The sequence below is a fragment of the Nannobrachium achirus genome (genome assembly GCF_963921795.1).
Source record: "Nannobrachium achirus genome assembly, chromosome: 6".
NCBI lineage: Eukaryota > Metazoa > Chordata > Actinopteri > Myctophiformes > Myctophidae > Nannobrachium > Nannobrachium achirus.
The window spans coordinates 30,986,683-31,003,149 of NC_137815.1; the positions used below are offsets into that span (position 1 = coordinate 30,986,683).

The 16,467-nt window shown below is 44.1% G+C and overlaps 1 protein-coding gene across 1 annotated transcript; it reads right to left on the reverse strand.

The window, feature by feature from the left end:
- Positions 1–1,741: 1,741 nt before the first annotated feature.
- LOC308287004 (syntaxin-binding protein 3-like) lies at positions 1,742–14,051 on the reverse strand (the record flags this gene model as incomplete). Its single annotated transcript, XM_080728125.1, has 3 exons — positions 1,742–1,851; positions 2,863–3,651; positions 12,257–14,051. The coding sequence occupies 3 exons, from the start codon at positions 14,049–14,051 to the stop codon at positions 1,742–1,744; spliced, it is 2,694 nt and encodes an 897-aa protein (XP_080584251.1).
- Between the last annotated feature and the right edge of the window lie 2,416 nt (positions 14,052–16,467).

Consider the following 16,467-nt stretch of genomic DNA (forward strand, 5'->3'; position numbering starts at 1 on the left):
GACCAATCTTACAAACTTTGAAAGCCAATCTCAGCCAATCAGGATGGAATATGGATGGACAATCAGACAGATCCATGTCGATCACATGACTGTAGAGATACTGTCTACCGATTTGCGTGATTTTTGGACAAAATCTGTAGGAGTAGTGTACAGAAATGTGTTTTGCAAACATCGGCCTCATGGTGGCGCTAGAACAGGGCCATTTGAAAAATGTGGGGCAGAGGTTCTGAATTGGCATCCAAGGAGTGTGTGTGCTCATTTTGGCAGCGACCGGGCCAACGGTGCCGGAGATTAGCTGGTAACAAACTTGGCGAAAACATACTATCCCCCTGCCTTCGGCTGGTGGAGACAATGAACATTTCTGCTCATTTTAATAGAGCTACATTTCGGTGAAAGTCAAAGCATGTATACAGCACATCACTACCTTGTTGTGAATTTTATGTAACATAAAGATGATATCATGGACACTAAAGGGATCAATGGACTGCACCTGTGAAACATTTCACCAACAGAAATTATTAGAAAGTAAACTTGTGTTTTCTCCATGGCAGCATGACCCTTTTTTCTTATATGGTTGCATCATTATGTTGAAATTGTAATGCAAAGGTGACAAACACCTGTCATCAGAGACCTAATTAACCCCGGTAAGCAAGTGAATGGTTTAATTACTCATGAATGTTTTAGCTCAAGGGACTGGTTTGGAACACAGTGAACTGAAAGCACTTGTTGTATGATTTGGTCAACTCTTTGTTTTGATATCAACTTCGGTACCTCGGTTTTACACTTTAAAATGGAATGTCTGAACTACTAGTATATAAGCTATATCTATTTTGCATGTCATACTTTTGTCAGATTAGGTGTGTAGGCCTACAGGAGCTTTCCGTAGGCTATACCACCAAAATGTGGAACACCTTACCGAAGGCCTTAAAGGAGTGTAAATCCCTAACATCCTTTAAAATCAGGGCCCATTTGGTTTCATTTTACACTCAAGAGTTACGCTCTATATAATAAGTGTCCAGTTGGTTTCATGCTCTATATAATAAGTGTCCAGTTGGTTTCATTTTACACTCACAAGAGTTAAGATCTAATAAGGGTCCATATGGTTTCAATTTACACTCACGAGTTGAGATCTATTTGGTTACTAACTCTCCATCACTTATAGCTGGGGTCCTGGAACCTCCTCAAGGACAGAGGCTGGACTCACACATATGCGTGAAATATCTTCTCCGTATCGTCTGAGAATGGCCACTGGGGGCGCCGTACTAATGCATTGTCAATGGAATGTTGTTTGGTTTTTTGTCGTTGCCGTGTCTCTAGCTCAACCACAGCCTGTCTTTTGGCCAAGAGACACGGCAACGACAAAACACCAAACAACCTTCCATTGACAATGTATTAGTACGGCGTTCCCAGTGGCCATTCTCAGACGAAACAGAGAAGATGTTTCACGCAAATGTCTGTACGGCGCCTTAAACCTCCTGTGAGCTTAGTAAAAACACCCAAGTTGCTCTGCTTATCAACACCAGGCTTTGCTCTGGTGGAGAGAAAGAACCCTGCATGGGACACTAGGTTTACCAACAAAACCAACCATTGGGAGATAAGATTTAAAAATATATACAAAAGTACTTTTATTCATGAAAACACATTCAGATCAGAATCACCACCAGTGTTGGCCCCTGTAGTGGAACAGAGGCTGTGGGAGCTTTGCAGCATCGTGTTCTACTCCAGTTTCCACAGGCTCCTCCTATTTATCTTCCTCCTCCTCTTCCTCCTCCTCTTCCTCCTCATCTTCTTCTACCCTGCTCGAGGCGGGGCGAGCGGGCAATCGGGAGATACCCAGGATGTCGACGTGTACTGTGGAGAGTAGAGACAGTGGGGTTAGGGTTGTGTCACCGCCACCATTTTCGATCACACACAGAATTCAAATTAACAATTTAGAAAGAATATCAAAAAAATTGCTCAATCACACCCCCCATGAAGCCTTGAATTCATGGAGATTTGTTTTGTGTCGTATTCCTGAGACAAAGTGAAGGCCTATACGGAGTCTCTTATTGATGACCTGGTCATCAAATTATTGGCTAACAAAACATCGATGAAGTGATAAATGTATATGACTGGTGTATTTAATAATTTGTGGGCGTTGTAAGCTTGTAGAGCAGCCATTTCAGCTTTTTTACATTCTAAAAATGTAATAACATCTTTGACATGGAAATGGGGCATAGCAGTAGCAGGTAGCAGCCTTGGTTGTAGTGCCACACCAAGCACAGTCATTACATGTTTCCCTCATAGACTTATTTGTATCAATTATTTTAATCCTGGAAGCCAAGCCATAACCATAAAACATTTAATTCTGTCTCAAAAATGTAATATTTAATTACAATACCTTTTTATTTGTCATGGTTTTGTTTTGAAAACAGAATGGTCATGATTCCCCAACATCCTGGATTGGCTCGGTTCCAGGCTTTTAGGCCTAGAATTATTTTATGCTTTAACTATTGAAAAATAGCAGATAATAGATATACAGTACTACAGTGCTGTGAGCTTGTAGATCTGCTATTTTTGATAAATCTAGATTTTTTTGCAAGTCTTTGAATATATATTTTTAAAAGCGAACATTTGTAACTCAAATATTTGCTTGGAACAACATATTTTGAGAACGGTGGTCTGCGGCCAAATACATGTCATTTTGGGGGTCCTTGACATGAAAAGGTTTGAGAACCACTGATTTAGAAGGATTTAAGAAACATTTATAGAATCAGGTCAAAAATATTCAAAGACATGCACAAATGTTTGCGATATTCCAATAATAGCAGATCTACAAGCTCGCAGCGCAGCACTCTGTGCCGCACACAGCAGAGATGATACCTGGGTCTGAAGTTCCAGGACGGTGGTAGTAGTGGAGGGTGGCTGCGAACCCAGATGGTTCCGCACCGACCAGGGAGTCGGTATTATGGATGTAATCTGAAGGTCTTGGAAGAGCCGAGGAGAAGTCTGGGACGTCAAGAGGAGCATGTTCTTCTACAGGGGTGGTGGGCAAAGAGGAGAAGTCTGGGATCTGAGTAACATGTTCTTCAGAGCTACTGGGACGGTTTAGCCGGATATTAGCTAGTACCCGGTATCTAGCAGGTCGTTTAGCTGGATAGAAGCTAGCGGGTGCAGGTTGTTTAGCTGGATAGAAGCTAGCAGGGGCAGGTTGTTTAGCTGGATAGAAGCTAGCGGGTGCAGGTTGTCTAGGTGGATAGAAGCTAGCGGGTGCAGGTTGTCTAGGTGGATAGAAGCTAGCGGGTGCAGGTTGTTTAGCTGGATAGAAGCTAGCGGGTGCAGGTTGTCTAGCTGGATAGAAGCTAGCAGGTGCAGGTTGCCTAGCTGGATAGAAGCTAGCGGGTGCAGGGTGTTCATAGTACCAGCGAGGGGACTCGACGACAGGGGGGTAGACACTGTGGGTTACTGGACCGCGGGACAGTATGGAGGGGGGTCTGGGGATGTGGCGACGTGGAGGATGGGGGGCTGCTACAAAGGGGGGTCCGGGGATGCGGTGGTCTGCCACAGAATAATGTGGCCGTTCGTAGACGCTCCTGGACCCATGAGGAGGGGTCTTGAAGGCCCTGGGGGTCTGAGGAGGAGACCACCTGGAGTCTGCTCCAGTTGGAGAACCTGTGAACGCAGATGAAAGGTTTCAGCCCTGCTGTGTAGGACATGTGGGGTCTCAACCTTTTCAGGCTGTGAATAGCCGATCTACATGCTCACAACACCTCACGTTGCAAGGCGTTGTGAGCATGTAGATCTGCCATTTTCACAATTTCTGCCTCTAATATTTTGACAATTTGGCAAATGTTTAATTTGTAATTTTAGAGGTATTAAAAAGTCATTTAAATGTCACTTTAGAAATGTGCAGATACCCTCTATACACTTAAACTTTATGTTGGTTTGTTTACAGTTGAGAGATAAAACAATGTTGGACAAAGTTAATCATCTGGGGAGTGGGGACGTGTGTGTGTGTGTGTGTGTGTGTGTGTGTGTGTGTGTGTGTGTGTGTGTGTGTGTGTGTGTGTGTGTGTGTGTGTGTACCATTAGATGGTAGATAGCAGAGTCCAACGCTGACCAGCAGAAAGAACACCCAGGACACTCTGAAAACAGACAACATATTCAATGAAACGTCCAAAGATTTGAGGATGTGGGGTGGAAAACAAGTTGTAAGCTTGTAGATCAGCTGTTTTTAACACAGTTTTAGAACAGTGGTTCTCAATAAGAGCAGATGTAGCCTATAAGTTCACAGCTTACACACTTGCTTGGACATCTGCCATTTTTGATAATGTTTTGAAAAATCTTGAATATAATTGAAACATTTAAACATAAGTCTTGGCACAAAACATTTTCAGATGGGGTCCGCAGCCAGTCATAAAAAAAAACGAAAGAAAAAGAACGTTTTATTTTTATTTTTTAGAACCACTGATTTAGTATTGTGTTGATCGTGTCCCAAACAACAATAAAATAAGATCTGGTTGACTGCCTTTAAAGTCTGCCCATAGTCTCTCCGAAACCGAACTTTGTTGGAAAGGTCTGGTTCCGACTATAAAATGACGTCACCCGAGACTTCTGAAAAGCCAAATAAAGGCCTGTCCATACTTTGACCGAAACTGAACTTTTCAGTCAAAAGGTCCAGTTCGACTACAAAATGATGTCACTCGCGACTTCTGAAACGCATTAGACCGAATTAGAGTTATTAGAAGTAATTAGACCGGAAATTTGCACGTCCGAAAGTCCAACTCACAGAACATTTCGGAGATACTATCGACAGGCCTTTAGAGTTCCGAAAATCTGCACGTCAGGAAGTCGGAACTTGACATGAAAAGGTTTTGAGCACCACTGATCACAGAAACATAGTTTTCTCAGAACACCGTTAGGATTGAGAAGACATGTTGTTAGAGTCTGCCTCTGGTCTTGACTTGAAACAGGGACTCATTAGTCTGAATTTAGTTTAGGTTTTAGGGTTAGGTTTAGGCATAGTTTTACTACGGTTAGGGTTAGGTTTAGGCATAGTTTTACTGAGGTTAGGGTTAGGGTTAAGTTTAGGTTTAGGCATAGTGTTTTTCACCAGGATAACATCACCAGATTCTGAGATTTCAGACCAATGCCATGGCACCGACGTGAAACAACAACATTACCTCATAGTCAGTCCCAGAGCCATCATCTCCTCCTCTGCTCACTGAAGCCTAGAGATCTGATCTGCTGAACCTGAACTGAACCTGAGTGATCTGATCTGATCTGTTGATTCTGTTCTGTCTGCTGTTTGTTAGAACTGCATCGTTAACCTGATGACACACACCTGCACAGGGTTGTGTGCATGCATGCTCTGGGGTTGCCATGTATGCCTATTGTAAGCCACGTTGGGCTTGTTTCCTTTTTCTGTAAAGTCACTGGTTGAGATTGTCAGAGGTGGTGGACTAGACTGGGAAGATCTGGCATACCGGGTATACTGTATGCCCGGTGGGCAGACCCAGTGCCCCTCCCCCCACCCCCCAAACAATAAAAATTAAAGTTAAGAGAAATTTAGGGCATTTTTTTAACACAATGCCTCAAATCATGCATGCAGCATCCGAGGTCTAAGATTGGCGAAGAACACATGCCACCCTTTTTACATTGGCCTATTGATGCCTGCCCTGGTGGAGACCTGTGCTCAGAAGAGCACTGCTTCTAGTTAAGTAGTATTACTATGTGATAGAAGACAATGAGTTTCATCCTGGCATTTATGATTTGCCAAGGCACCAAGGCAGAACTGCCAGTCAAAGCGAAGACTGGCCAATCAATCACAGTGCGTCCTCACCAGACATGCTTGCAGAGAGAAGTCAAAAACTGCCATGTTATTTGTGTCCAAAGTGGCCACTGATACCCCAAACTACTTTCCACGCACAATCAGGCACATGAGCGAACTGTCAAGAACAAGTAGGATCCAAGGCAAAATGAATCGCTAGTCCCCATCCCTTCCTTGCACTACTACTGTATGCTTGAGCTGCTGCACCTACTGTACATAAATATATACTGTTTGATTGATTGAAGACTTTATTAGAAGTTAGCATAGGAAAAGGTACAGTTTCATGACGGTACAGTTCACTGGTACAAGGTCTACTAAAAGGAGATCCATGAAAAGACTAAGCTTATTTCCACTGGAAACCATTGAAGTATCTCATATAACATTGAATGACAGACAAATAGAACACAGTACTATGCAGTAGATATGTAAAGAAAAAGAAAAAAGAAAACAGTAAGTCTAAACAAACAGTATATACAAAGAAGGGGCAGGGGAGGGTAGGGTTGGGCTAGGTTAGTTTTTTAGTACTCTAGTGCTGTGAACTTTGAATAGATTCCATACACTGTGAAGTTGTTTACAAACAGTTAGGTACAGTAGCAACTACTGGAACAAATGCTGTTGGTGTATACAATATACCAAACATTTTGCACATGTACATTTGAGGATTGCTCTTTTGCCTTTTGCACTCTCTTTCTTTTCCCAAAATATTTCTGTCATTTTTATTATTATTATTATTACTATCTTTTTTCTTTTTCTATTTGTTCTGCTGTTATTTTACTGTATATACCACTGCATTGTCTGAAGGATGCCAAACCAAAATAAGTTTTACTCTCATGTACCTGTACAAAAGATGTAACAATAAAGTACAACCTTGAACCTTGAATAGTCTGGTTGCCCTTATAGCAACCACACTAATGATGTGAAGCATTTCAAATGAGTACTGAAAATAATCCAGTGTGTTTCTATACACAGTCATTGCAATGCAAACACCTGATTACCTGGTAATTAATTCGGTTTACATTAAATTGGAAATTGGCACTCGCGACTTCCGACATGGTGGCCTCGTCCATTGAGTTCAATGGAGAAGCGGCCATGTTATGTTCGGTTCCTCAAGCTATATAGTTTTCATTTGCCTCTGTGTGCTGTGCCTAACATCATAAAGGTAATAACTACTTTAGAGACCCTGAAAGCCACATCATCTGAGGCCTTAATTTACTCCGAATTACAAACAATGTCTGGGGATTTGTTATTAACATCATTGAATTAATATCTCCCTGGGTATATTAGACATGTTTACATGTTCCCACTGTGAGATCTATTTCCAAATGGGGAATTGTTTCTAATTACCGGTACTCCCTCCTTCAGTCCCTGGATGCAAATCATTGCCATGTCATCTTGTGCTAACAATATGCACGCATGCACACACGAACGCGTTGCACGGTAGTAATTTGACACTATTGTGAATACACTATTGTACTGTTAGTGCTCACTGACTACACTCATCTACAGTACACCTGCTTATTCACTACACATGCAGTCGAAGTGTGCATGGAAGGCCTGGAATTTCTTCATTTTAGGGGCAAGGCAACTTGGACTTTGGTGTTATCCATTTTTTGAGGGCACCAAGGCCAAATGCCAGGGCAGGAAGGCCATCAAATAAAACAAGAATTTAGTCCATCTATACTATAATTTTGCGAATGTCTGTCTGAGTGAGTGAGTGAGTGAGTGTCTGTCTGTCTGTATGAAACAGCGTTTCTCCTCGGTGGCTGGAGCAATTGATCTGAAATCGCATCACCATCAGCATATGAACACACCTGACATAACTGTGAAGCCCGTTTGTCACTTTCACAAATCGTATGCTGTATAATAGCATTTTTATGGTGTATCTATATCTATTCAGCCTACAGTACCTTTTGTGACCACACATGTTAAGGGAGGGGCGCTGTTGTTCAGGCCATGCACAATCACACACAAACCCACACGGGGGGGGGGGGGGGGGGGGGGGGGAGTGTGTGTGTGTGTGCAGGCGGGCGGGCGGGCGGGCGGGCGGGCGGGCGGGCGGGCGGGGGGGGGGGGTTCTGGCCCTGTTAGTATGCACAGTGCACATCCCATAACCCACACACTGCACATCATTTTGGAGCTCATATCTTTGAACGGGTAAGGGCTAGTTGAAATAATTTGTTGAATTTAAGGGTTAGGGATGATAACCTGATCTGCAGTGAAATAGATAAATGATGGTATTTACAATCTGATCCATGCTCAGCCCTGCACCAGTCACTGGATTGGTTTAAAGATGGGGACTCTGGGGAGTTAAGATTTCAGAATCTCAACAAGTTACTGGTGTCTACGTGACAAGAAAGAGACAGAGGGGAAAGTGGTACAGTCAGGGAATTAAGGCCACTGTGGCCTCAGGTCATGCCATTGGTTTGAGGGGCACAAGGCCAAACTGAGGGGCAACGGCGGCCATGGCCTTCATGGCCTCCATGAAATTCCTGCCCTGCCTGGTACTCTTCCTATAATCCTTCTACATCAACACCTGCTTTCTTATTTTACTATTATTATTACGGGAATGTGGGCAGTCAAAGTATTTGCTGAATTTTAGTTATGTATGGGCAAGGCCTGTGTTCGATGTAACAGTTCCAACACACACACACACACACACACACACACACACACACACACACACACACACACACACACACACACACACACACACACACGCGCACACACACACACGCACACACGCACGCAATTCAGATCAATTGCTCCCAGCCACAGAGGAGAACCATGCAGAAATAGATTGATTTCTCTCTCTCTCTCTCTCTCTCTCGCTCTCTCTCTCTCTCTCTCTCTCTCTCTCTCTCTCTCTCTCTCTCTCAATGTCGTCCTCAGACCGGCCCTCCATCGGTGTCTCCAGTCATCTGGGTTCTCCATACATCTGGCCAGCTCCTTTGTGCTTTCTGCACTAGCATCTTTCTTTAGTACGTCCACGTAGGTAGGGTGTGGGACGTCCTCTCCATCGATGCCCGTGTGTTGGTTCCCACAGTAGGCTACAAGCTTTTTGGCCGGGAGTTCTTGGCGTCGGTGGCAGTGGCCAGCTAGTCTTTTCCTCCTGACTTCAGTGCCTCCATCCCATAGTTCATGAAGGCAGGTCACAAAAGTTGTAATGAACACATCTGGTGTAACACTCAGTCACATGGGTCTGTGGCGCGTCACTGATCGGCTGTGGCTTTCACAGACAGCTCAGATTGTTGTAGGCCTATAGAATTATTGAATGCTTTAACCAGTGAAAAATAGCAGATATACAAGCTCACAGCGCTGCGAGCTTGTAGATCTGCTATTTTTGAAAATGTCGTGAAAATGTGTGCAAATCTTTGAATATATATTTTCAAAGCGAAATACATCATTTTGGGGGTCCTTCACATGAAAAGGTTTAAGAACCACTGATATAGTAGTTTCTCAAGAACAGACTGACTGAGCTCCAGTTAAGTGAAAAGGACCTTTTCTTTGACGATGGCGAGCCAGATTGCTGACATAGAAACATAGGGTTTTTAAAAAAATCTTAGTAGGATTCAAAAGACACTTATAGAATCGGGTCAAAATTCTAATTTTCAAGATTTTTCAAAAATAGCAGATCTACAAGCTCGCAGCGCGGCACTCTGTGCATAAAATAATAATACACTATAATGTGTACCCGTTCTGAATGGGTTAAAATGCTGTTTAACCCAACGCTGCTCAGTGAGCTGTCGCTGTTCTAGAACACGCTGCTTAGGGAGTTCACGTCTTCTTCTTTGGGGGTAATTGCTGTTTAACACGTTGTTTAACGGAACACAGCTCTGTCAACTGGGGCTTCTTAAATGTGGCGTATTTGGAAGCTCTGTTGTTTCAGCTTAGGGCGTTTTACTTGTTTATCTATCTATCTACGCATGCAAGCACACATGCCTCTATGTGTCAGATGGACCAGTCCCATTCTACTTCCTATCACATGGCTGTTTGTTTACATCTGCACGTGTTGTGAGTCAACATCACATGTTTTGTAGTTTCCTGCATTAGCCTATTCCTGTTCACATGGAAACGTGAGGCAGAGCGTCTTCAAAGATTTCCACGCTGGAAGGTGGCTTCACCTTGTTGCATTTTCAACCCCCGACAATGCTTTTGTTGTCTTCTAAACGGAAGACATCTGACATTTTATTTAGCCGTTGTCTTTAGAAAACAGCGTTGTCTGAACCTTAACCCTAACCCTTAAGTTTTGGCTGTTAGCTCTGTGCCCTGGATTCCTTGGATCATGACACGACTCCCCATGTAGGTCCTGCCCCTTTCTGTCTAACTAGTGGTGAAAGCTAAGAAAAAGGAAATGAGGAGTTGTAGAGTACGGACACCAAGGAATGAGAAAGGGACATGTGTAGACTTGACTAGACAAAGGAGCTGAGCTGGGAAGGATGTGCAGTTTAAAGTGATAAATAGAGAAAGAAATGTTCTTACGAGCGACAACGGTGTGTCGAGAAGATGGAAATACTTTGAGGAGCTGATGAATGAAGAAAATGAGAGAGAAGGGTGGAATGTGGACGATGTGGGCATAGTGAACCAGAAGGTGAGGGGGGGTTGTGGAGGAGGGAGGGTAGCTATGAGGTCGAGGGAATGAACAAAGGGTGTGAGGGAACATATGGCTCTCCAGAGAGGAAGGCAAAAGTGCACCGTGTTGAGGGGTGGGAGATGGCTGGAGATGGGGGTACGGAACGGTCAGACCTTTCTGAGTTACCTGGTACTGGTTGTGACAGATGACACACACACACACACACACACACACACACACACACACACACACACACACACACACACACACACACACACACACACACACACACACACACACACACACATAGATTCCATAAATTCTATATAAATACTAATCCATATACCCGTCCGTGGATATGAGCACCCAAAGTATGTGCAGAGTTTGGGTTGTGCACATGTGCGCAGAATATCACGGATGGAAATTGTACTTGGTACCTGCAACAGTTCCAACACACACTTACACTTAACCATCGCATACACAGACACACACTACACACAGACACACACATACACACACACGTTGAAACTGTTTGAGAGAAGCTATGTGTGCTAATAAATAACATGACCTGGATTAGACACACGTGAGCGCGCACGCGCGTGACCTGTCACCGCGAAGGCCTTATAAACGTATAAAATCCTTTATAACAGTTCTCTCTAACAGTGCCTGCATGATTCTTACCTTTTTCCGCACATCGTATCCAAAAAGTAAAGGTCGGCCCACCTGCTCTCAGATGTTTTTTAACCGACGGTATGAAACAAGCATTTAAATCGCTGTTTTAGTCAGCCTGTGCCATGTTTTTCCATTGGAATTTTACGGAAGCATTAATGTGCATGTGGGCAGGGGTTGACTGGCCACAGGCTGACTAAAGCAGTGATTTAAACACTTGTTTCAACCCGTCAGTTAGATTTTCTTGTGTGCTAAAATGTAAAACATCCGAGAGCAGGTGGGCCGACCTTTCCCTTTAGGGAAAGGTCGTGCGGAAAAAAGGTAAGAATCATGTATCATGGCCGATATTAGCTGATGATTCCCGATTCGAGTGGAACCTCATCTCGGAGCTATAGCGAAGGGAGAGGTTTCAGGGCTAGAGTGTCTGTCTGACAGTGGCCTGTGGCCTTTGACTCATTCATCACATATGGGGGCTGTAACCACGGCGATGATAGCTCCCATACGCTAATAAACTAGACCAGGTCAACCTGGTTGTGCCAGACCCCCTGTCTGTCATCATCATTTATGACATCATACCTTTTGTAGGCATGTCATCATCATGTCATCATCATATATACCCTTTATATAGAAAACCCGGACAGACCGACATTTGCTTATGTAGGCCTACCCATTTCATGGGTCTGGCAAACAGCATACAATTTGTGAAAGTGAGAAACCGGCGTCGCGGTTTGGTGCATATGCTGATGGTCAATGCTCCATGTGCAAATTCAGATCAATTGCTCCAGCCACTAAGGAGAACCAGGCATAGGACAGACAGACATCTTCTCGTTTGTATGTAGGATAATAATACGATCATTAATAATAATTAAGCCCGTAGCCCAATCAGGGATCAGCATTCCTGGCAACATCATCATTAACAGCCAATGAGGGACTAGCAATCCTGGTGATGCCAGTGGTGATGTCACTGGCATCGCCAGTGGTGATGCCAGTGGTGAGCGCACCTCATGTCCCCGCAAGGCCGAAAGCCGGAGACTATGTTTTTGGCGCTGCCCCTTTGTCAGTCCTTCTGTGAGCAGATAATTTCCGGCACTGTTGGACCAACCGACGTGAAACTTTGTCCAAGGAAGAACCTCTGCCCCAGAGTTTTCCAGTTGGCCTCCTGGTGGCGCTATAACAGGGGCCTTTAACTCCTGAACCGTAGGTCGTACAATCAAAACCTTTCTTTCCCTCTTCTACATTAAACCTCTGAACGGGGCCCTTGCTCAGAGCCTGAATGTCCTCCAGGAGACTGCAGGGGGTGACAATGTGGGACGAACCTATGATGACCTCACAGGACTTGACCTTCTGGGTGACCTGGTAGGCACAACGCATCTCAGAATAGCACATCCCTCCCAGGATGAAGACGATGAGGCGCGAGCCCCCACAACGTTCGTCCTGCACGCCAGCCTTGTTGTGCTTCAGCCGAGCACTGACGGCACCCGAGCCGTACCAGGCCGCACTGGGACACTCTGACTGATGCGGCCATTCCTTGGCGTCCAACTTGTTCTCCACAGCGTCCTCCATGACGTCCTTGATCACCGGCGTCCACCTGGAGAGGTCGTACAGGTGCTCGCGGGAGCGCCCCCTTCGAGTTGGCTTGAGTGAGAACAAACTTGCCGATGACGATGATGAGATGATGGGGACACCCAGTTGTTTCCAGTTCAGGATAAACTCCCTTTCGATGTTTACATGCTGGTTGAGTTTGTTTAAGTTCTCCTTGGTCGTTCCGTTGCGGCTGAAGACGTAGAGCAGCACGGCTCTGATCTTGTCGTAGATGTTATACGGGTGGAGAAGCACGGGAAGCAGGGTCTTCATTGGATCCTTTACCTTCGCCCCGTCCACATCTACGCCCACCGCCAGGTCCTGTTCAACTTTGCAGAGCTTCTCCACGTCGCGGAAGCGTTTCATGCAGTCCTCGGTCAGGTGCAAATGATCTGTTATCTGGGACACCTCTTTGCGGGAGGCCAATTTCTCCATCACCTGAGATAAACCACTTATTGGGATCTTTGCGTCTTCTGGCTGTATCCTTTTGCCAGTATTTGCCTGTGTTTCCTTCCAGAGTTTGGACATTTCTTTTGAGACTTCAGCAATGTGAGTGTGTCTCAGTTTAACCCAGAGACTATTATCCTCGTTCAGCAAGGCCTCTTTCACTGAGCCAACCTCAGGCATGTACTTGTAGGTGTTGTTCTGGATAGGAATGAGGTCATAGGCCATGGCCTGGTAGGTCAGCTCATGTAGGATGGGGCTGATGGGGTCAAAGCCTCTCTCCACAATCAGAAGCTGAGCATGGGTCTTTCCCTTCTTCTTGCCATTGTCGTCCCACTCAAAGTGTCTGGTCAGCTTGTTGTCCACCAGCTCTGCCAGTTGTTTGGCATTCTCCGTGCTGCTGTTCTTGTATCTGACCCCTGGGTGCTCGCCCAGTGTAGCACAGAGCGTCACAATCTGGTCTGCCAGAGTCTCCAGTGTCTTCTGCTTGTGTTGACTGTGGAGGCTAAAGATGCTCTGGAAAACGCCTGGATTATCAAAAGTGAAAACCTGTGCTTCCTGCGGCAGAAAGGAGATGTCTATTTCCTTACACACTCGTATAAACCCTGCACAGTACAACGTCATGGGTTTGAACAGGTCGTCGGGGCAGTGGTCAGTGAAATAAACGTAGGCTGCTTTATACTTGGGTTTGGCCTTGAAGTCATCAATGAGGGCTCCCACAGACCTGAGAGTTGGTGTCATGAAGTAGACAGCCTCCAATCCTGGAGCAGGTTCTCTGTTCTTGTGCAGATCCTCCACAATCGTGATTCTCTCTGAAAGGAGATGGGACATTTTGCAGCACAATGACAGGAGCTTGGTGGTGAAGGGATCCAGGATCATTATCTTCCATGATGATGATCTTTTGCAATCTGCAATGATTGTTTCCTTTAGCCTTTGCCAAACTGCTCTCTTAAGCCCAGCATTGGCACGTGTTCCCATCTTCACTTGTTTTCTTTTTTCTCTCTTTGCTGTCTCTGAACCGTCTTCATAGATGTGGTGAGGTCATGGTATGTCATCCATTTCATCCAAATATCGAATCCTGAAACATCCATGTCCAAATATGGAAACTCGGGTCAACTATTCATATCCATATATGGAATCTATGGGATTGTTGACTATTAATATGTAGCCCATGAAATCTGAAGATGGGGTGTCATAGTTTTTGTTCTTTTTCTGTTTTGTGAGTTAACACTACTCTAATAGACCCCAGGTGTATGTATATTAATATGCAAATATGTCTTCCCAGTGTATTTTTGGTTTCTTCCTGAAAGCTGAAAGCCTTTGAGTCAAAAGGCCCAATTGAAATACATCACTTTAGTGACACACTAAAATCATCCCCTTATTATCATACAACAACAGCTGAGCGCGGCTAGCTCAAGGAGCGCGGCTAGCTCAAGGTGCGTGGTGCTAAGGTGAAAACCAGGTATATTTAATGAACTGGTGGTGTCCAACATAATAGTTTTAACACTTTCTGTACACTTTTTTGAAAAGAAATGTTATGGCACCCCGTCTTTAATGTCCGGCAATATAATTTGATCAACCTTAAGGATCTCTAACATCGCCGGACGAAATCTGAACACCATAAACAAGAGGCTATTCCTTATCACACAGCTAGGTGAAGAATCCTGTCAGCAGGGCCACATAGGTCAACCTATTACAACTTTTCATAAAGGGAATGCATAATAGCCCACCCGCTTTTGCAATAATATCCTGGTTTTGCAATAATATCCTGTTAAACCCGTTGTCAGAGTGGGAGCGTGTTACTGTTTCTACATGTCATCTTTTTGACAACCAAACCTAACCCAAACCCTAACCCTAATTAACCTCCGTGGGGTGAAGCGCTATCCTGCCGACGCTCCGTTATCGAAATGTTGCGTAGTCGAAAGAGCAAGATTTCCCCGTCAGAGTAGCCTACTCATTGTAACCATCTGTCTCTCTGTGTCCCCTTTGTGCCCATACTTTGTGCCCATATAGTGAGAGCTCGGTATCTGTCTGTCTTTTATGCCTATGCAGGGTTTCTCAAAGTGGGCGCCGTGGCACTCTATAGGGCAGTGGTTCTCAACCTGTGGGTCGGTACCCCCAGGGGTGTCCCCAAATTATTTGGGGAGGTCCCCAGATGATTAGCTTAATGTGCAACATTGTTTTCTCTCTCAACAGTAAACAGACCAACATAAAGTTCGAGTGTATAGAGGGTACATGCAGTGACAATTGACTTTTTAATACCTCTAAAATGACGAATTAAACATTGGCCAAATTGTCAAATATTAGACGCAGAAATTGTGAAAATAGCAGATGTACAACGCCTCGCAACGTGCAGGTGTTGTGAGCATGTAGATCTGCTATTTTCATAATATAACCGTGTTATACAAAATGTAATTCCTCAACTCTTAGTGATTCTTTTGAGGGTCGCAGCCTGAAAAGGTTGAGAACCACTGGCCGTTACACAAGTCCAGGGGTACCTCAGAACACTTTGATAATATTTGGAATTTATCAATGTCACTTCAGTTTAACCACATATACTTAGAAAACCGGACCTAAGTTGCACTGTACTTGGTGCGATCTTTTTCAGCCTACAGCACACCAAGTCTCTTCAACATAAGATCCGGCTATTTTTTGGGTGAATGTTTCCCCCAGAATAGGGATGATGGGGTTTAAGTGGTTAAATGCCATGTATAAAAGTTATTTTTGATCTGTCCAAATGGAAACAGATATTCTAAACATTTTTTCTCGTGACATACTTTTTCTTAGGTGGAAAGATTTACATATTTGACATACATTTTACTGTAAAGTAACAATGTCATTCATGGGTGCCGTGGATGAAAATGTTATTTACAGGGGTGACCTAAAAGAAAGAAATATTTGAACCCCCCCCCCCCCCCCCCCCCCCCCCCTCCTTCTTCTCCCATTTCTGGAAACTAATTTCACACACTTCTGCATACAGTACCAGTGATGTGACAATAAAGATGATTCTGTAGTATCAATTTTCTATGCAAGAACTGTTTGCATTGACCACAATAGCTTAAAATAACATGCATAGATTTCAGGCTAGTATTTGTTTCTGTATTTATTTCATCCTCTGAATTAGTGTAAGATTAGACAACCAGACTGTCTCTTTATGGCGTTAAGTTAGCTCATTTTACATTTAAGTACAGTATGAATAGTTTTTACTTGCTAAATGAAGAAAGCAATATATCAATAGAACATAACATTCTTCATCACATAAAGTGTAAGAGTTTACAAATAAAACAATAGATCGAATAATAATTACATTGTCAACCCAAAAAAGAAAAGGAATTTCCGGGACACCGGCACTGTCACATTGGAGCAATATTATTCATTTAAACGTATTTCAACA